At 39.8% G+C, this 20,309-nt stretch overlaps 3 protein-coding genes across 5 annotated transcripts; 1 reads left to right on the forward strand and 2 right to left on the reverse strand.

Annotated features, from left to right (window-relative positions):
• The first annotated feature begins 604 nt into the window (after window positions 1-604).
• LOC132989780 (cell division control protein 42 homolog) lies at window positions 605-4,682 on the forward strand. Of its 2 annotated transcripts, none has more exons than XM_061057619.1 (5): window positions 605-729; window positions 824-896; window positions 996-1,105; window positions 2,104-2,301; window positions 3,153-4,682. In XM_061057619.1, exons 1-5 carry the CDS (start codon window positions 625-627, stop codon window positions 3,240-3,242), a joined length of 576 nt encoding a protein of 191 aa, XP_060913602.1. In that variant the 5' UTR covers window positions 605-624; the 3' UTR covers window positions 3,243-4,682. The 2 variants fall into 2 exon arrangements, with proteins under 2 accessions (XP_060913602.1, XP_060913603.1); XM_061057620.1 differs by lacking the exon at window positions 3,153-4,682 and adding an exon at window positions 2,473-3,047.
• On the reverse strand, window positions 4,587-9,652 carry LOC132989779 (F-box only protein 6-like). 2 transcript variants are annotated; one of them, XM_061057618.1, is made up of 6 exons: window positions 9,515-9,652; window positions 7,816-8,068; window positions 7,583-7,697; window positions 7,392-7,487; window positions 6,376-6,511; window positions 4,587-6,257 (listed from the first exon to the last, which is right to left on the reverse strand). In XM_061057618.1, the coding sequence occupies exons 2-6, from the start codon at window positions 8,066-8,068 to the stop codon at window positions 6,111-6,113; spliced, it is 747 nt and encodes a 248-aa protein (XP_060913601.1). In that variant the 5' UTR covers window positions 9,515-9,652; the 3' UTR covers window positions 4,587-6,110. The 2 variants fall into 2 exon arrangements, with proteins under 2 accessions (XP_060913601.1, XP_060913600.1); XM_061057617.1 differs by having other exon boundaries at window positions 9,137-9,638.
• Window positions 9,653-10,326: 674 nt separating this feature from the next.
• On the reverse strand, window positions 10,327-19,272 carry dnajc11a (DnaJ (Hsp40) homolog, subfamily C, member 11a). Its single transcript, XM_061057622.1, has 16 exons — window positions 19,146-19,272; window positions 17,624-17,753; window positions 17,420-17,493; window positions 16,718-16,819; window positions 16,489-16,617; window positions 16,215-16,337; window positions 15,971-16,044; window positions 15,672-15,861; window positions 15,472-15,557; window positions 15,152-15,268; window positions 13,947-14,102; window positions 13,748-13,817; window positions 13,510-13,567; window positions 12,318-12,460; window positions 11,476-11,605; window positions 10,327-11,204 (listed from the first exon to the last, which is right to left on the reverse strand). The coding sequence occupies exons 1-16, from the start codon at window positions 19,215-19,217 to the stop codon at window positions 11,179-11,181; spliced, it is 1,680 nt and encodes a 559-aa protein (XP_060913605.1). The 5' UTR covers window positions 19,218-19,272; the 3' UTR covers window positions 10,327-11,178.
• Between the last annotated feature and the right edge of the window lie 1,037 nt (window positions 19,273-20,309).

The raw sequence follows: 20,309 nt of genomic DNA on the forward strand, positions 1-20,309 counted from the left end.
CCCGGCGAAAGAAACAGCTAACGTAAACTAGCGGAGATACGGAGGGACACTGGTATGTTACTCTAAACATTTACTTGATCTTACTGCATCTGTATTCACGTTTGCATCTGTATTCGCAAGCCTCGCCTTGCTGGCCGGTGCGATAGAGGAAAGACAGCGTTAGTTTCCAACGTAACACTTAGCCGGCCGGATGCTAAGCTATCTGATGTTTAGTGATTACTAGCTCGGCGTTAGCCAACATAACAAGACCAGTTGTTGTTTCAATACTGTTACTCGTTTGTTTGGGTGTATAGCTTAAATGTGTTGTTGACTCATGTCATCACATGTAAACGCTGAAGTAATCCGGGTACTTTAATGATTAAGCAAGTGAGTACCATTTTCATTAGCTAACATTAGCTATGGGGCGTGACACTTACTAGGTAATACTAGGCGGAAAAAAAACAAACATTTTGACAACATTGCCTCATCCAGTCTTTGATTAAAAGTTGATATGGTTGGTCACTTAACCTTAAGACATAATTTACAATACAAACATGTTGTGTATCTCTTTATTAAATGTCTCATTGTACTGTCAACTCTTCCAGCAGCCATCATTAACTGTGAGCAGTGTCAGAAAGCACAACGATGCAGACTATCAAGTGTGTGGTGGTGGGTGATGGAGCAGTGGGTAAAACCTGCCTGTTGATTTCATACACCACCAACAAATTCCCCTCTGAATATGTACCAACAGTAAGTTACTTCAGTGTGTTTCACAGTCACATGCATGCTGTCAAAAATACTCTGAGACACTTTTGTAACTTGCCATTCATTATTTTTATTACAGGTTTTTGACAACTATGCAGTAACTGTAATGATTGGGGGGGAACCATACACCCTTGGCTTATTTGACACAGCAGGTAAGATTACATTTTAACTTATTTTAATGTGGAATTTGATGCAGTTATTAGTCCCGTCAGACTGAGGGTAAATTTGTGTCGTGTTTTTTTTTGCTTTAGGTCAGGAAGATTATGACCGACTACGACCACTAAGCTACCCACAGACGGATGTGTTTTTAGTCTGTTTCTCAGTTGTTTCCCCTTCATCATTTGAGAATGTTAAAGAGAAGGTGAGTTAAACGTCTGGTCCTAAAAAGCACTTGAGTTGCTCAACTGCAAATGTAATAACGCCCTCTCCTTCCAAGTATCTGAAAATAAACTTAAAGAGCCCATATTATGCCCTTTTTGGGGTTTGTATATTTAATCTATGTTCCTACTTTTGTACGTTCACAATAGTTAAAGTCTGAAAAAAAAGTGTCTGTTTTCATGTACTGCTCCTCCTTGCTCCCTCTACGCTCTGAGTCCGTCAGCTGCACTCTGTTGAGCCCACACTGTTAGACCCCACGTGGGCCAAGTCTGCTCTGATTGGTCTGCCGATCCGCTCTGTCGTGATTGGTCAGTTGCTCAGCACGCGTCTCAGGAAATTTCAACATGAGCTGCAGGGCTTGCCACAACGAGCCAACGGGCTTAGATCAGTGATCTCACACTGACAATGACGTGGGACTGACACATTTTTATCGAGGGGGGCTAGAACCGAGCGTTACATGCAGCTAATGCTACAGCTAACAGGAGGACATAGGAGAAGCTGCGTTTCCGCGGACTTTGAATTTTTGCACATAGATGTGCCTAAACATGCACAGGAGACATGGAAAACACACTAAAGGGCATATAAAACCAGAAAAAGCATAATATGGGACCTTTAACACGTACAGTGAACTGATACTTAGGGCGCATTCACACTAGGCAATCTGTAGCGTGCCTTAGCACACTTCTTCCCTAAAGTCCAGTACTATATTTGATTAGGTATACAGCAAATAGGCTGCACAAGTCTTTGTTTACATTTCCCCTTCCACAGTTTCACAGTGAGTAATACTTATGTAATGAATGTTTCCAAAGTTGCTTCAAGTCGCCCTCCATTTCATCTTTACACATTGTTTTTCTCTCACCTTATCACCCAACATCCCCATAATACATTTCGTCAGTATTTTTTATGCATAATATGCCCTAACCTTAAACGTTTCTGCATTTAAGTGATCAGCGTTTTGTATTTGTTTTCATTTTTATCCAGTGGGTTCCCGAAATAACCCACCACTGTCCCAAGACCCCGTTCCTGTTGGTAGGCACTCAGATTGACCTGCGCGATGACCCCTCCACAGTGGAGAAGCTAGCCAAGAACAAACAGAAGCCAATAACCCCCGAGACTGCGGAGAAGCTTGCTCGGGACCTAAAGGCAGTCAAATATGTTGAGTGCTCAGCCCTAACACAGGTAAGATCTCCTTTTTAAAGTTATAGCTTGTGTGGCAAGTGTGTGTTTGAAGTTTCCTAACAAGGGTGGAAATACTTTGCCTTGTCTTTTGCTAACAGCATTTGGCTAAAAACCTCCATCTAACAGTCCTGTGTGCCTGTCTTTTCCCCCCCTCTCTTCCTCTTTCTGTAGCGGGGACTGAAGAACGTATTTGATGAGGCTATCCTAGCTGCTTTAGAGCCCCCTGAAACTCAAAGAAAGAGAAAATGCTGTTTGTTCTGATGTCTTCCTGCATCTTGCTTTGCCTCTCGATCATCTGCTGCTTAGTAATTGTAAAGAGATGTCTGTCACTAAAATAACCACAGCACTCTTTTAAACTCTGAAAACTTGGTGCCCATTAACTTTCTCCCCTTCTGTTTGTGTGCTTTTTTTTTTTTTTTTTAACTTGGTCTAATCACAATCATCCATGCTGCCTGATATAACAAGAGTGCCAATCTTAAGTTGTTTCTGCTGTCTATGTTACAGTACAAGACTAAGTATTTCTTTCTTTCTTTCTAAACTGAACTTCTTTCATTATGTCATTATCAAGCTCTTCAGCATCAGTTGTATCCTATAAAGCATGTGTGCTACATTCTGTCTTAGACAGTAATGACGTTTTTTTCTACTGCAGCATCAAGGTTTTCCATGGGCTTTTATCTTTATTCAGATAAGTTGATAATGAGGAGAGTCTTGTTAAATGTTATTGAATAAAGGAAAAATGTAATCTCCGTGACCGCTTTCTACACAGTATTTTTCTGCACTTAGTTCCCTGAAGATGATAATTGTATATGGAACAGAGCCCTGTTTTGAATATGAATATTTTATTTCCACAGAAAGGATTAAAGAATGTGTTTGATGAGGCAATACTGGCTGCCCTGGAGCCCCCTGAACCTAAGAAAAGACGTAAATGTGTTCTGCTCTAAGTTTCGTCGCAGCCAACTCTACACCAGTTTCCAAAATCTAGGTTAGCAGTACTGAAGAGGTTTGCAGCACAAGCACATTCCAGCATGAATTAAGGTATCAACACATATTTGCCTTCTGACTGACTTAACCTAAATTCAATGTGTTGGAAGTGAGTTAAGGATTTGAATAACAATTTGATGCTGTTTGTGATGATTTCATGCCACTTAAAATGGCCTTACATGATGTAAACACTGATTACTAATAGATCATAGGTAACAAGAAATAACTGAGTTTACCACATTATGTTCAGAGGTCTTTTGGTAAAGTGCTTTCCTAAACTGACCTTGAAATGGTATTTAAATGGTTATGTTTCATGGACTGCCATGAAAAACACAAACGAGTAGGATACTAAAGGGGCTTTTAGTCTTTTAACTGATGAGTACTTGTCAAATGATCCCCTTAACATCTATGGTGTGTTCTTTGCTTTACTCTGGCACACAAGCCTGCCTTTGGTTGACACCTCATTCCAATGTCAACGTTGAAAAATCTAGCAATATAAATTCTGCTACAGTCAGAAAATGTTTATTTTTATCAAGAATGAAACATTTCTCAAGTTTCCCTTTCCTGTTTTTATTTACACATCATTTAAATGTTCTTTGACACCATGGCCTCCGGGAAGATCCAAGAAATATCTGACAGAATCTGACATTTCTAGGCTATGCTCCATTATTATTTTTTTCTAGTTTGCAAAATAAAAAATGGAAAAAAAAAAATAGATTGACACTTGTCACAATGGATCTCCACAGGAGGTCACAGAGAAGTGGGAATTATATGGAGTTAAAAATACAGTGCTAACAATCCCATTGTACATCATGTGTAACAAATGGCCAATATCAATGTAAGTGAAACAATGCAAGGAGCCCTACAAATGTATTTTATTTGACATATGTGTGTTGGCAGCAAAATGATGTTTATCCTGAATGCTTGTCAAAAGTTGCATTAGCTAAACTTTGCAGGAGCATTTCAGCCTATAACCCAAATCTAATCAACTATTTTGTAAACCAAAAACAACTTTCTTCCAAATTGCAGCATTATAACCGTATATTGGAAAGTAACACCTTGTGACAGGTTCTCACTGAAGTGCTTTTATTTACATTGAGACCCTGTGAAGATGTATGAGTGACTGAACTAGCACTATTTGCATTTGTCTTTTACTATATCCATGCCGCATTCGTTGGCTTGAATTTGTACATACAGTAAGAATAACTCTTAACTTATTGACTGAATAGTGTGTGCATTACTGATACCAAGATTTAGAGAAGCTGAAACAACACTGAAATCAAATGAACCTTGAAAATGCTAAGTGAAGGAGTGCTTTTGATTTTTATTCAATTTGACCTCAAAATGTATCTTGCATCACAACAAAACAGTATTATGAATAAACCTAACATCAAAAACTTCCTGTTGTCTGACGTCATGGTTTTGTTTACATTTATAAACTTGCTTACATTTTCCACAGATGACGTAGAAGAACTGTTAAATAGAATGCAATGATAAAGAACAGCTTTTCATACTGAAACTTTCAACATCACAACCGACACATTACAGAGCAGTGCAAATAATACATCCATTAAGGCAATCTCATCAAACAGTACTGCCATAGCTTTATAGCATTTATAAACCATTTTTTTTGCCCTTATTGTGGATGTTGTCAGTGACATAACGTCTGTTGTTACCTTCATTTAACTTCATGAGTCACCCTTCTACTTGTCAGTTACTGACTTTGAAGTAGACACACATCTGTCTGATCATTCAAAATAACTTTTGCATAGCAGCTTTGATTGCGTCCCTATTGCATCTGATCTAAACCATTGCAATTACCAGTTAGTATACACAATTTTATCTAAAATTGAAACTTATCATATGGCTTTTTTTCAAACTGTCAAACTGCATTGTACTTTCAGGGCCCATGGTGGCTCTTTGGTACTGAAACAACTAACCTTCATGCAAAGACGTGCGTGTGAGACTCCATTGGAAAAGATAATTATTACTTAAACCCAACTCAAGTAGCAGCCAGATTGGAGACATTCACATAAAATTGTTCTTCCTTATAACCATTCTTAGACTTACATTTGGTAACATGGGGTTTGAAAAGTGCAATTAAAAATGTGCTTCATTATTATAATTAGTATTGGCTGATACCTGGTACCACCCCCATGCTGTTGCCAAACACTGTTAGCAGACGTTTATGTTGCTTTGATTTCACTACACAGTGCTAGCAACACACAGTTACAGTTAATTGTCACACAATAGATATTTGGGAAGGTTAATTCATTATATCAGAATGGTGCAATAACTGGTATAATCCTGACACAAGATGGTGCATTTTATTCAGTATTGGAGGCCAATAGTATATTTTATGTAAGAATAATAAATTCTATAGATGTTAACTAAGATTTAGGTAATTTATAACAGTGATTATTTTCATATTTTCCGCGAAAGCTCCAGGAAGTGACATTTTATGCTCGTTCTCAACGTCCTCCTCACTCCGCTCGGCTAACAGAGATCAACAGCACAAACTCATCACACACTCCCGCTACAGCGAGAGGCCGCCTTCCACACACACACGGTAATTTAAAACAGTGAATATTTTCAACATTTGCAATTCCACAACAATTACGTTCTGCTTTATATTACTTGGATGTCTTCTCAAGCTGCACTGGGACAGTTTTAAAAATCACATCCCATAAGCAAACTGACGCACATACAGTTAATATTGCTGATAAGCTGAAGAAAAGGTATGACAGTGGAATATAGTGTAAGGCAAATAACACTTTGTGCAATTATGCATTTCAGGCGAAAGGCAGGAAGCTGGTATTTGAGGAGCGCTATGCATCCCCTGCTGGACAAATCTCCACACTGCTGTCAGTAACACGGATCCCATACCATCCCGCCCAGAACTGTGTGTCCTTGCCTCCGTGGGCAAAACGGATGTATCTCACTCCTGGTCCATAGTTACGGAAAACATGCGTCATCTGAAAAAATAAGCAAATAAAAACATCATCAATAGGAACATAGTTCAAGTGGACTTTGTTCTGAATCCTCCACTGAACCTCACTGTATCAATAAAACACCTCAATGATTTGTAAATACCTGACACCATTTCTGATCGTTCCACTGCTCAAAGTAAATAGTCTCAGGGGCAAACGTCTGGATCGGTCTCTTTCTTTGGTTCAGCAACTCGACACAGATCTCGTACTCGCTTCCACAATCCCATCGAGGTGCGTACCTGTAACAACAAAGATACACAAGCATGCACACACATCAGGGGTCAGCAACCAGGGGCAGGTTTTAACTACTGTAAAATGACGTTCCAACATAGTTTGTACATCCTTATTTTGTTAAGAGATTGAGTAGTTCTGTTCATTTGGCAAGATATCAACTTATTTGTGTTTTTTTTTGGGTTTTTTTTAACAGTAAAGTCTAAGGATGTAAATGATCACATTTCAGTGGCCCTTTCATTTCAAGTTGAATGACAGCAAAAATCTTTTATGATCAAATATTTCCCTACCACTTCACTCATTTAGCAGATTACTTTTTTTAGGCACTAACCATCTTAAATATGGCATTTGCTGAATCATGTAGTCTTTAATTTAAAAATCAAAGAACTCTAATGTTTTGTGGCGGGTGACATGTATGCCTCACATCATCCTTCGATATTACTAGGGCGGCAGTAGCTCAGTCTGTGGGGACTTGGGTCGGGAACCGGAGGGTCGCCGGCTCAAGTCCCGGTGCGGACCAAATATGGAAGTTGGTCTGGTAGCTGGAGAGGCGCCAGATCACCCCCTGAGCACTGCCGAGGTGCCCCTGAGCAAGGCACCGAACCCCCTCCCCACCATCAGCTCAGGAGCGCCTGCTGTGGGCAGCTCCGTCACTCTGACATCTCTCCATAAGTGCATGTCCATAGGATCCTGTTTCTGCATGTGTGTGTTCATGACTTACAGAGTGTAAAAACTAAATACAATACAATACAATACAATAAAAGTGAGTCTCAATCTTAATCTAACATGGATTTCGACACAGTAAAATAACAGGCTGTTAAACAAGCATTATGTTTGACGTCATTTTGAAATGAAAACTGTTCAGACTTTGTTGCGTTTTCTCCTTACCAATCGGATATTTTGATGTCTGGCTGAAAGTGATCCATAAATGCCGGGTTGTAACCCTCCAAACTCAAATCAATCAGCTGCATCTTCCTGCATAATCTACAGAAAACAGAGTTTTAGATAAAACAACAATAGCAAATAAAACATATTGTAAAACTGCCATTTTCTATCTAGACCAGCTGGTGAGTGCTTACCCGTAAGAGGTAATAAAGTTGATCTGGATGGCCTCATTTGGATGTGGCACCATAAGTTTCCCCACTTTCCATTTATCGCCACCATTGTCAGTTATCTCCCACTTCTTCAATTTCTCTACAAAAACACGACAGATGCTTTCAGAGAAATATCTTTTGAGCTATGTTGATTTTTTTTTAAAAAGGACAACAACACCGTCAAAAAGTTGAGTGAAGATAGTTTTGCTGCTTCTTACCCTCTCCTTTTGGATTCTTCAGAAGATTTCTTCTCTGCTTGCACAAGTAGTAAAACAACCTCCAGTCTTTGGGTACTTTGGAAGCATCTTTGAGGTGGTATCCTTCTCTTCTACATCGCTCTCTCCACAACGACTCACTGTCGGCCACTTCTTTCCATTGATGGCACACCAACCGACATATGCAAACCACCTGATGTAGAGGGAGATTCAGGAAGATCTCCTCCAGGATATCCAGGGGGAAAACGGGGAACATCTAAACAGAACAAAAAGGGACCCAGTTAAGCCCAAACGTTGGTTAATCGGTGTAACCTTTAGGGCCACTGCCTCCAACTGCGTAGCCTCGTAGAAAAGTCTGATTCAGTGGCTGGCTCAGATGGCTTTTATCTGCACTGTGCATTGGAGAGAGATGGTCACAGGGAGCTCTGGAAACCCTCTCTGGCTCAAGTGACCTCAGGTCAAACTAGATACAAGGTTACAGAAACAACGGCTAATCAAAAGGACAACACATAGAAGAAGATACCTTTGTCCTCCTCTGAAGGGGGGAGGGAGGCCCAACTCACAAAAAGGTTCAAATCAGGTCGATACAGTCATCTACAGTGGGAATGTAAATATGATCTTACACCTTGATTGTTGAAAGGAAGATCACCTGGCAGGTGGGTTACTTGGGATAGCATCAATTCTTGATTAGTACTCAGTTGATAACAAAGGATTCACACGTTGTGCTCTTTAACAACAAGGCTGTCTAAATTAATTTAAACTTCAGGTGTTACAGTTGCATAAAAAAAAGAGTTTAACCACAGTTAACAACATATGGGCGAAATACTGAATTACAGAAATAAAGTCGTATTTCCACTTACACTGTCCTACTAACCTACATAGACATGAACACAGCTGTCAAAAACACTTTTTTTTTTTTTTTTTACTGAGGCTAATTTGATGATCTGTTGTGCATCTGTTTATAAAGTTGGCTTGGTTTTCTTTTGCTATTATTTACTCTTATTTTTCCTAAATCTAAAATGAAAGTGAAATAAAAAAAAATTGCACTCCCGAATTCGTTAACTCCAAAAAAAAAAAAAGCAAACATTTAATTAATAACACGACCAACCAAACAGCTGGGCAACAAGAAAGAGGTTTCATACCGTCAGATACTTTTAATGTAGTGGTTAAAATAAAAAAAGTAGAGCAGCATCTCTGAACGTTGTTTGACTTGCAAGATACGACAGCTCTTGACATTTCAGCTGTCTGCACCACAGACTGTGTATTATAGTCTACGGTCTGCACAGAAGCTTAATGGGATCTAAATGTTTATAAGGAGACTTACATCGACCTGTGAGAGCGATGTTGAAGATCCTGTAGTTCCACTTCGCCTTTTGATTGAATCATCGCTTTGAGCTGCACCCATAGCTTTAGCTTTTCTCCTCATGCCTGGGATACACCCACGATAGAAGCTTCTTTTTTTTTTTTTTTTTTTTTTTAATTATTTCTCACAGCAAGACAGCAAAAAAAATGTTTTCAGTATCTACACTCTCTTCTGGACAACTTTTCGCGAACACGTGTGTGAAGGTTAAGCCATTTGCAATATCACGTAAATGGCCGAAGACCATTTATGTGTCAAACTGAAAACACAACACGGAAGTGCAATTCGAGGAAAAGGACGTAGAAGTAATAGAAGTAAAAGCAGCCACAATACGACAGTTACCGTTAAGACGTGTAACAAATGAACGCTGATGAATCTCCAGTGATAACCACTTTCGGTAATACAACTCGAAACACGGCCTATGTGAGTCACATAATTTCCCTAAGACATTCCGATCAGTTGAGAGCGCCAGGGTGCCCGGCCAAGTCTCTCGAGCTGCACGTCACGTGAGGCTTGGGGGCGGAGCTAACTGTTTGTGTATTGAAAGCATTGACTGTAAGCCATGAGTGCTTATATTCAAACGCAGTTTCTAACTGTGGCTTGTTCCAAATTTAATAGCGCTCTAGTAAGTTTCTGATGAGACTTATAGATGAGAAGCTCTTTTTTAGGCTTTGGCTCATTATTACTATTGCTATTAAAGAAATTGGAACTGGATCTTTGGGCCCCTAAATGGCCCTTCATTTACCAATCCTTGCAGTGATTTGACCCAATATGTGCATGTGTAATGTATGCACATATATAATAAATATAACTAAATGTTTTAATACTGAGTCTTACTCTCTTTTTAATACACTTTTTTCATTAAAAAAGTAATGTCAGGGACGCTGGTGGCGCAGTGGTTGGTTTGGCGCCCCATGTATGGAGGCTGTAGCCTCAAGCGGGCGGCCCGGGCTCACATCCCATCTGTGGCCTCTTTCCCGCATGTCATTCCCCTCTCTCTCTCTCTCTCTCTCTCTCCCTGGTTTCTGACTCTATCCACTGTCCTGTCTCTCCATTAAAGGCATAAAAAGCCCAAAAAATAAATCTTTAAAAAAAGTAATGTCAAGTTAAAAAAAAAAAACTTGAGGGGGATGTCATAAACAGTACAGTAGCTATTGTTAAAATCTTTAATCTATAGTAGCAATATTGTCATCATGTACACTTGTCATTACTCTAACAACCACTGCCTTGTGGTGAGACAAGTATATTGAGGCCCTGATCTTAAAACACAAGAACTTCTACATCTCTGAATTAACACCGGTGTCAATAATCCTGCACTTTACATTTGTAAGGGCTTTGTAGTGTTCAATTGATGAAATATCGTGATGCGTCATTGTGGCCATGTATCTGATGGTACTGCATCATATACTGTATTTTATGGTAAAACTTTTTTCAGTAGTTGTCTTCCTGAGGTAAATCGGCAATGCTTAAATGACACTACCAAAGGAAGTCTGTTCAAATGTGAACCCTAAAATCTGTAGCACTTAAAAAAACACAAACATAATTAAAAAAAATAAAGCAAATAAAAATGTTTTACTAACATGAGAGAGACTGACTTTAATAATATGGCATAATAAACAGAGGTGCATTCATGTCTTCAATCACACAGGCACTGCAGTTTGTGTACAATACAGTACATAGAACTCGATTATAAATTACAAGCCATACCAAAAATAAATGGATACCAAGGAGGCAAGATGACCCATAAAATAGGATGGTAACCATTGATAATGGTGACACATTATAATTTCAAGCAGACCACAGCCCTGTCCATAGATGCCGAATTTCGACCAATCCAGTCTGCGATGCTTTTGCCCCGCTCTGTGTATTTAAATGAATATAAAGACAAAAGTTAAATGCACATTTTCCGAGTAATCAGGAACTTCAATCCATGTTGATTCTAAAACAGGTTTATCCCTCTTTCTTCACAGCTGAGAGGTGAGTCTTTTTGGTCAGCGAGGAGTCCCTTATGTGTCGGCATCAATCCTGTGAGCTGCAAAGTGGAAAACAAGAAAATAGAAGTCAGAAGTGACACATAAAGAGACTTTCTTTAAGTGCAATCCAAGATATGTAGCATCAAACATTTATACAGGCTTTGGGTTTAAGTGAATTCCCCCTGCTGTCAGTAACTTCAGAAACAGAGCCAGGTTAGGCAGTTCAAAAAGTGTATGATTACCAAAATGTATAAACCTGCACTTAAGTGATCTCAATTGGGGCACAATCCCTGAACCTGAGAGCGACTTTGTTGCATACAAGAGACTTACATTGCTTTGGTATCCTGAGTGGTTCTGAGTCTCCGGACAGGACTTGATGCATGACTCCGCGGAACTGATACAGCACCTTCAGGCTCTTCTCCTCCCCAACACAGGGGTCGTAGAAACCAGGAAGTCCCGACTGAAAAGGCAACGTGAAGTCATACAGAGTGAGTTGAACACTTTAATTTTTTTACCACTGAGGTACATTTTCAAGCTGTTTTTGTACTATCCATAGAAAATGAAAATGAAAACACTCTTTTAGCACCCTCAAGCACAACACTGGTGCTATCAACAAAATCTAAACTACCCAACTTTGATACCCAGAAGTTCTTTAATGTTGCTGTGGTATGCTGCATTCATGTGGTGTTGGACACATCAGAAAAACTAGATTCCAAGTGAAAGATAGATGGTGAACGTCTCTCCAAGTCGAAACAACTTGGAAACTTTGTGCCTGACTTGATGTCATATTGTCATCAACATGGCGGGCAAAATATGTTTTGTTGACCACATAGAGTGACCAAGACTAGTCAGAAAAGTTATTTAGGTACAGTAACTAAAACCATATCTAAGTATTTATCAGCATTTAACCTTGATTATAAAGTCAGGTAACTTCAGCATGTCTTCTCTGTGAATTGAAAGCATGTGAACACTGAAGCCGGAAGAACAACTTCCCAACTCGGAAACTGGGACCATCCGAGGAGCACACAGGTATTGATATGTTTTTTTTTTCTGTTTTGAATTGATGTTCAAACTTCTGGTATTATGACAACACTAAACTGCATCAGTCTCAAAATCCAGATTTACAAAAATCCGGTTGGTTTTGAGATTCTGTACGGGGTCACTGAACTCACCTTTGTGGCCTCAGTCAGAATGAGTTTGGAGTCTTTCACCAGACACTGCAGTGGTACCGTCACATCAATGACTTTGGCCCTCTCGTGTTTCCGACTGTTGTCTGTCACAAACTTGCCGTACCATGCGTTGAGGATAATGAGACCTGGTTTATGAGGAAGCATTAGAGGGAGTGTGAGAAAGAAGAAATGTGTTTCAGAAATAAAAACATTGATTCTCACCAAACTGTCCTCCATAGTTTGATGCAGAATATATTTTTAAACATTTTTAATGAAAACAAGCCCAAAAATATTCAGATTTTTGGAGAAATCGATATTCAAGTCCAACACAAAACCAACTTTCACCACAGAATAACTTGAATCTCGTACGCCATCAAGTTTAGCCACATATTTCATAACAGTACCAGTCTAATTATCGCTTTTTGAGACTTGTTTGTGAAAATATTTTTGTATACAACAAAAAGATAGCACAATTAGTTTAAATTGAAAGCTGCATAAACAAAACCATTTACATGACTGTTCCACTGTAGCAGAGCAGCTGTGTGTCTGTCATTACACGAATGGACACACTGCTATTAAATGTTACTTTACAAGTGCAAAGTCGAGGGGGCCTCTGATGATACTAAAAATCAAAGCAGCCTCTATTGTGGCAGGTGTCATAAGCCAATTATCACTTGAAAAACTTCCCCATGTGAAAATTATACCGTCTGCTGAGAGCCTTTTGTTAGTGCACTTATCAAAAGCAGACTAAAAAGCGCCAATTATCACTTGTCGAAACAGAGGCTGGAGGGTTATTAAAAAATCCACTGAACTGCTCTTCCTTTTTTCAATTTTAACCCTGTTTAATAAAAAGCCGCTCATATCTGCACAAAATCACTCAAGATAATATCAGTGTCCACAAAGGATGTCTGCTAATACAGCTCCAGAAGATTACTAAAACCATTCTTTATGATTTTATGCTGCAAAGACTGGTAAATCACAAGCAGCAGAGAATCTATAAGCAGTTACACAAAGGGGAGTCTCCTTGTTCTTTATCGTGAAAACAGGCAGGGTGTCTTTAACGTTAGCAGCGTTCACCCGAGCATCAACAGAATTTACCTAGAATTTTTAAAAATCTGAATGTAGGTCAGTTAAATAATCACACAGCGTTTTCCCTCAACAGGCTCATCTGGTAAATATTACTCGAGAATCTTACCCATTCTAGACTCTTCAGCTTCAATAATCCTGCGCACAGACTCCTGCATGAGCAAAACCTTTATAGGTGCACACAGAGGAAGGGAAAAGAGACAGACGTTAAGATTGAGAATATTTTTCATTTGACACTAAGATTTGAAATCTTATCTGGTAAATGGACTTGAGCGAATCCAATCTCCACCCTCTGATACCTGCATCTGTTTTCTAATAGTGAACACGTACGCCTGTAAAATACTTACAGCAGCCTCCGCCTCCTGTTTCTTCTTGGCTATATTAGAGGCCGAGCTCTCTTGCTGCTTCTCCAAGTCTCTGTTGAGTTCCAAGATAAATGGAGGTATAAAATGAGCTCATAAAAATCCTGCCATTATAATACATGCGGTGCTACTTCCAATAACAGTTCTTGCATGAAACAACCAACTTAAAGTGAAGGGTTCTTACTGTTCCTTCTGGGCCCGCACGTAGGGCCGAATTATAAGCTGCTGGATGGCGAGGTAGAAAACCAGTGGTCCGACTGTGGCGTAGAAAATGGCGCTCGGCAGGAGCTGGTCGGTCAGGTGAATAGGAAAGAAATACGTCTGGCTGGCTCTGTTTAGTCTGCAGATAGAGAGAGAGCTTCATTACCGATTTCTGAATGGACAATAACTAACTGCTAAGTTGGTTTAAAGAGGGAGAATTTCTGTCGGAAAAAAATGTCAGAATACTCTGGTAATATTTGTTTTATTATTAAACTCCTTCAGCTACATGGGACAAAATATCAACACAGCATTGTATCTTCTTCCTGACACGTGTAATACAATTATTTAATCACTGGTGCCAGAAGAAAAAAAAGCCGCTCTAAACAGATTTCCCTGTTGATTTGACTCACTCTAACCCTACTTCATGACAGCCCATGGTGGTTATTATGACATGACGGTATGAGGCGGCAGTAGCTCAGTCTGTAGGGACTTTGGTTGGCAACCGGAGGGTCGTAGGTTCTAGTCCCCATGCAGACCAAAAAAAAAGGAAATTAAGTCTGGTAGCTATTGCGCTTGAGCAAGGCACCAAACTATCAACAGCTCTGGCGTTCTCCCTGTGTAAGCAGCCCCACTCTGACATCTCTCCACTAAATCATGTCCACAGGTCCTGTTTGGGCATGTGTGTGAGGAGCAAATGTAAAAGGAAATGGAAGTTAATTGACGGAGGTCATAGCTGGATAAAAGAAGAATACAGTGGGATAAAGTCAGACAGCTGTGAAAATAAGTTAAGAACCTGCACTTGGCATTTTTTTAATGGTTTTCGTATTCTTCAGTTTATGAGATATCTTGTGCATCATTGTGGGCCGTGCATCTTGATCGTATCTGACGGTATCCCATCATGTATTGTATTGTATCCTATAGAAAGTTACCCTGCCATTACCATCCCTATTTACAACATATCCCAGAATAGAATAGAATAGAATATAACTATTATTGGCCAATCCTGTGTCTACATCCTCGAAGGTGCCCCACTCCCCAAGCTCACATAACTTGCAGAAAATGTATCTCACTATCACGATGTCTAATCTCCATTCCGTTGGGATTTTATGTAGGGAAACCCTTTGGAACTTCCATCGAGCAAAAAAAAAAAAAAACCCAAAAGAAACTGGAGCAATGAGTAGCACTTACTTGATCTTCAGGGAGACACCTTGGGGCACTCCCACGCTGACAGTTGCTCCTAGGACGCTGTGTCGACTGATCTTCCTTTCAGCACCGTACTCTACCACAGTCCCAAAGAAACCTGATCTGCAGCAATAAAACACAAAGTCCATACATCTCTCTACCTGCAGACGAAGTTTCACTTGGATTTGAGCTGTCAGTTACGATGTCACGTAAAAGGAGATGACAATGAATCAATCCCATTCTTTTTTTTTAGCACCGGCAGGAGCTTTAACATACATTTATGATTCTATTCTCCAGATAAGACATATTTCATTTTGACAGCATACTTTACTGAGCCCTTTATCTTCGTCTGGTCGTCATCCTGGAACTTGTACTGGTAGCTCATCATCGCAAAAGTATGAGGAATGCCAAGCTGTCGAGACAAAAAGTAAATGGTTACTCTGGCATAGCACAGCGCCGGCAACGAAGGTCGATTTGACGGCGTCTCAGCTAACGTTCAAGTCAAAAAGAACACCCGGCTGCTAACCTGCATTGCGAAGGTGAAATGGCTGCTCTTGGTGTCTCTGACTATGCTGGTGTTCATAGAGGACTGGACCCCCCATCGCCACTGCAGATAGCCCATAGTGTTCTTGTCTAAGTGTCGGGCCAGCACGGTTGTCACCCCTGGACGCACGCCTCTGGATGAAAACTGGAGCCCGCACTGGGCCGTAACAAAACTAGGAGGTTTAAAAAAAAAGGAAAAGAAAAATCACAGAATTTGTCCATGTTGTCAAAGACAGATGAAGGTGCACCGACTTATTTTTACTCTTGCATTTCAAAACATACAATCGAGGCGTCAGGTTTCGGAATATCTTCATTCCAAAGAGAGGTCCGTGTGTGTCTCCAGCACCGAGCTCTATCTGTGGAAACACAAACACAAGATAAAGCTGTAATAAATGTCACTGTATGTTAAAGGCAGAGACAGAAAGTGTGCCATTTAAAGTATATGTTAAAGAATGTAGAGTGTGTGTGTGTGTGTGTGTGTGTGTGTGTGTGTGTGTGTGGGGTGCCCAATTAAAGTCCAGCATACCTCTCCCCACCCCTTAGCTGAGGTGACTCTTCTCAAAGCTAAGTTTATTGTCCCGCCTCCATTTCCGTTGTGGGTTGACAAGGAGCCTGACATTACAGCTGTGTCTTTTGTGGTGAGAGGAGCCTGCAGTAGAAACACGTAAAACAAAACACTCGATACTAAATTAACTCCAAAATCTGTCTTAAAGGTTCAACTGAATTGACTCAGCAAATATTTCATTCCAAATATCTATCAAAGTATACAGCTGATGTAGTTTCTGGGACAACCCCATTACCTCTATGGATTGTGATATGTGCATCTTGTTGATTTCCACATGTGGGACTCCCCCTGCCGCCGCCTCCTCGTAGTCTTCGTCATATCGGTCAAAGAGGTCCGTGGCATCTATTCCCACACTTATAGTTCCCTGAAAAAAAAAACAACAGACTCGACTGAATTAATCCTGTGCTCTTTAATGATGAACACATAAAGACACCTTGAGGCTTGTTATCTTCCCCTGTTCCTACCTTTGGGTTGGTCCTTTGCTGAAGCCTTCTCTCCTCTCGCTCTTTCTGAAGACGCTCATACTCTTCTCGGATCTCTGCTGGAGTTCTTTTTCTCTCCACCACCTGGAGTAAGAAGATAGGATTTTAGTGTACAGCACAAAGTGGGTTGGATACTTCACAAGCTGGAGATACAGAGTTACAGAAGCGGACATTCCAAGCTCTCTGTGTCCATTGAAAACACTTTAAAGTGTCATATTGTGTACTGTGAAGCATCATTGGATTTAGCAACAACAGAGGAACTATTCTGAGCGGTTTAAATGAGGCATTAACATAAAGAGTAGGTAAGTCACATGAAGTATGCAGTGTCAATGCCTAAATATAATGCTATGTACAGCATGGTTGTTCCTAAAAGATTAGTTATTTCCATGAATCTGCTATTCTCAAATCAAGTCTCTAAAAGGTGAACAAAACTGAGAAAACATTTACACACATAAATACTTTTTTGTGTTATTTTCTTGACATATGCATAAGCAGACTGCTGGCATTTAAAAAAAAAAAGAAAAAAGATGTTTCACCTGTGAAAAGTGAATATCAGATTTGTTACACTAGATTACAATGCATGGTACGACTCCAAGAGAACCGTGGACTGAAAATTGCCACAATGGAAAGTGTTTCCAACCAAACGTTGCAGATTGTTTAGAACTTTCTCACTGATGGACTTACCTCCCATCCTTCCACATCAAGTCCTCGCTTCCCATAGATATCATAGATAGCTCGCGCCTGGGGGTCGGTAAGCACTTTAAAGGCACAGACAAAAAAAAACAAAAAACAGAACTAGTCATCACAATTGTTCATGTTCTTTTTTTTTTTGATACCGTGATGTAAATGATTCAACTCAACCTAAGCTGCATGTGTAGCTTTTGTTACCTTCATAGGCTTCATGTACGAGGTTAAAAAGCTGCTCCGCTTGGCGCTTCAGGTCAGGGTCCCTGTGTTTGTCTGGGTGATACAGCATGCACAATCGCCTGTAAGCAGCCTTCAGCTCATCCTGTGTCGCCTGAAGCACAGCATCGAAATGGAGAACATTTGAAAGAGAGAAACTTAACCGCCAACAAACAAAACAAATTACAGGATGCAGCTGCACCACTATCACCAACATAACTCCATTCCATCTGCATTTTAAGAAAAAGCTCTTTCATGAACACCTACTAACTTAATGATGATGGTTTCGATATCATTGATGATGATGATGGTAGTGACGATGGTTTTTGTTTGATAACGACGACTTATAAGATGGTTTCTATACTGATTAGAGCTCTCAAGAACTGCCGTCAATGTTGTTCTTTGCCTCTGGTCACTTCCTGTCAGCACCTGTGTGTCCAATCGGACTCAAAGCTGATCGTTTGCTCTTACTGACATTGTTCCCTTTTTTCTAGATCCTTGCTTGTGTTGTTCTTACTCTCTGATGTACGTCGCTTTGGATAAAAGCGTCTGCTAAGTGAATTGTAGAATAACATCATCTCATGGCTTTTCCTGAGCTTTGCAAGTCTTTTAACCCAGAAATATAAAAAATTTTATTTAGCAGGTTTCCATGACGACCAGTCTGCAGAGCAAACTCCCTGTTGTTGTTTACATTCCAATTACAGAGTATGTTGGGTTTTTTTTTTGTACAGATCATATTTCAAAATGTCAAAATAAGAGTAAATATTGCAGTTTAACCAAGTGTCATTTTTCTCAATCAGAAACAACAACATAATATTTTAGTTTGTGTTTACCATATGACCTACAATTGATCAGGTTCATCATGCTTACATGTATTAATAAAAGCAAGTTTTTCATACAAACACAATTTCCCTGTGATCTAAACACACATGCGCTCCTGTTTGGAATAATAACCCAATTTCTGTGAAATAGTAAAATGTAGAACAACATGTTAATTTGCTAAAGTTAATACTGTATGAATATGAAATAATGTCTTCTGCTTTACAGATAAAAATAATATCACCACAGAGACTTATCGGCATATACAGTAATCTAATTAACTTTTTAATTATGATGCAACACTAAAATACAGTTGTAGCATTAGCCAGATAGCAAATATGCAAAATCCAAGAGAAATACTATGAAACTGGAAAATAAGAGTCAGTCTGCTAAAATCAACATGAGCTCACAGAATATAGAAATAACACTGGCTTCTTCGTTTTTACTGCATCACCTGACAACTCCTGTTAGTAAAGTTGTAGCGGAACAACCTGTTGTATGTCTTGAAAGTGTGCAGCCGAGAAGTCACAGCACAGACATCAATGTCGAGGGTCACAAGCTAGCCACCTAGCTAACGTCACATGTGCCTACACGAGTGACCCTTACGAATCAAGCGGACAAAGTTCACGGAACGATTCACACACAATCCCGCACACGCGTCAACACAGAGCACAGCCGCACAATGTACCTCTCTTCTGACATTCAGAAGGGAATAGTAATCATCGTTTAGGATCTCATCATCGTCCAAGGCAGACGCCATGTTTACACCCGGTCATCTCTTCTTCGTGGGATTTTACGCAGCTCAAACACGCGGGAGCGCACTTAGTCGCCCCCTTGCGTTTGGGATGAACGACGACACGACGCCGCCTGTGCAGTCTTGAGCATGTTTCATTTTTAACTTTAAAAATTAAACTAGTTCTATTATGGAATTTACAATTTGATGTGTTTTTTTTGAAAATATACCGACCAAGTCATCCAACCTGTTGTCAAGACTCCCCCCCCCCGTCCTGGAACATTTGTTGTTGTTTTTTTTTAAACTTAAAAATGAAACTAGACACTTAAAATCTACAGTTAATCATTGTTCTAGCGATATCATTAGGAAGAGGGGGGAACACGAAACACTTGATAATCTCGATAGTTATATTGATATATTCAAATAATATGTATTTTTTTTAATAGACCATATTTTTTTTTATTCTTACAATGTTTCAAACAGTATCACCAACACTATTAAAGGTCTTAGTCATTATTCCCAATGATAAAACAGTACATTAGTTAAACTAGAAATAGTGTACATGTTTCGTCGAGAAAAAAAACACACAAAATGAAGCTGGTAGTGTGTGTTTAATTCTAAAGAGATGTTTTCTGCATCTTTGAACAAATTAAAAAATTAAGACGATGGTTGAGAGAATCGTCCCTTCTATCAGGCCATTCATTAGTTCATTATTACTTTCTTTATAAGATATACAAGCCTTTCGTTGACTGTACAAGGCGCGACAGCTGCAGCAGAGGAGCTGTCCTTTCAGCACCACCATCTCACACTATACACTCCATTTCAGCACTGGGGCCCACCCGCATGATAATATAAGCTGAAGGCTGTCTTTAAGTGCTGTACTTGATGCGAGTGCCAAAAGCAAAGTCTATTAAGCACGATGATCTCTAATTAGATTGCCTGTAGTCATTTAGCGTAGTGGCCATACTATTGTCAAGCCTATGTGGCTGCAGTTGAAAAAACCTTGACAGCAAAGTGAACAGAATTTTAAAGTAACTGTGTTGGCGATGGTCTTTGAATCTGTGCGTCGCAGACCCCCACTGCTTTGATAGCCTTTCACCATCAGCCACCAATGGTCGC

This window comes from Labrus mixtus, chromosome 15, assembly GCF_963584025.1.
Source record: "Labrus mixtus chromosome 15, fLabMix1.1, whole genome shotgun sequence".
NCBI lineage: Eukaryota > Metazoa > Chordata > Actinopteri > Labriformes > Labridae > Labrus > Labrus mixtus.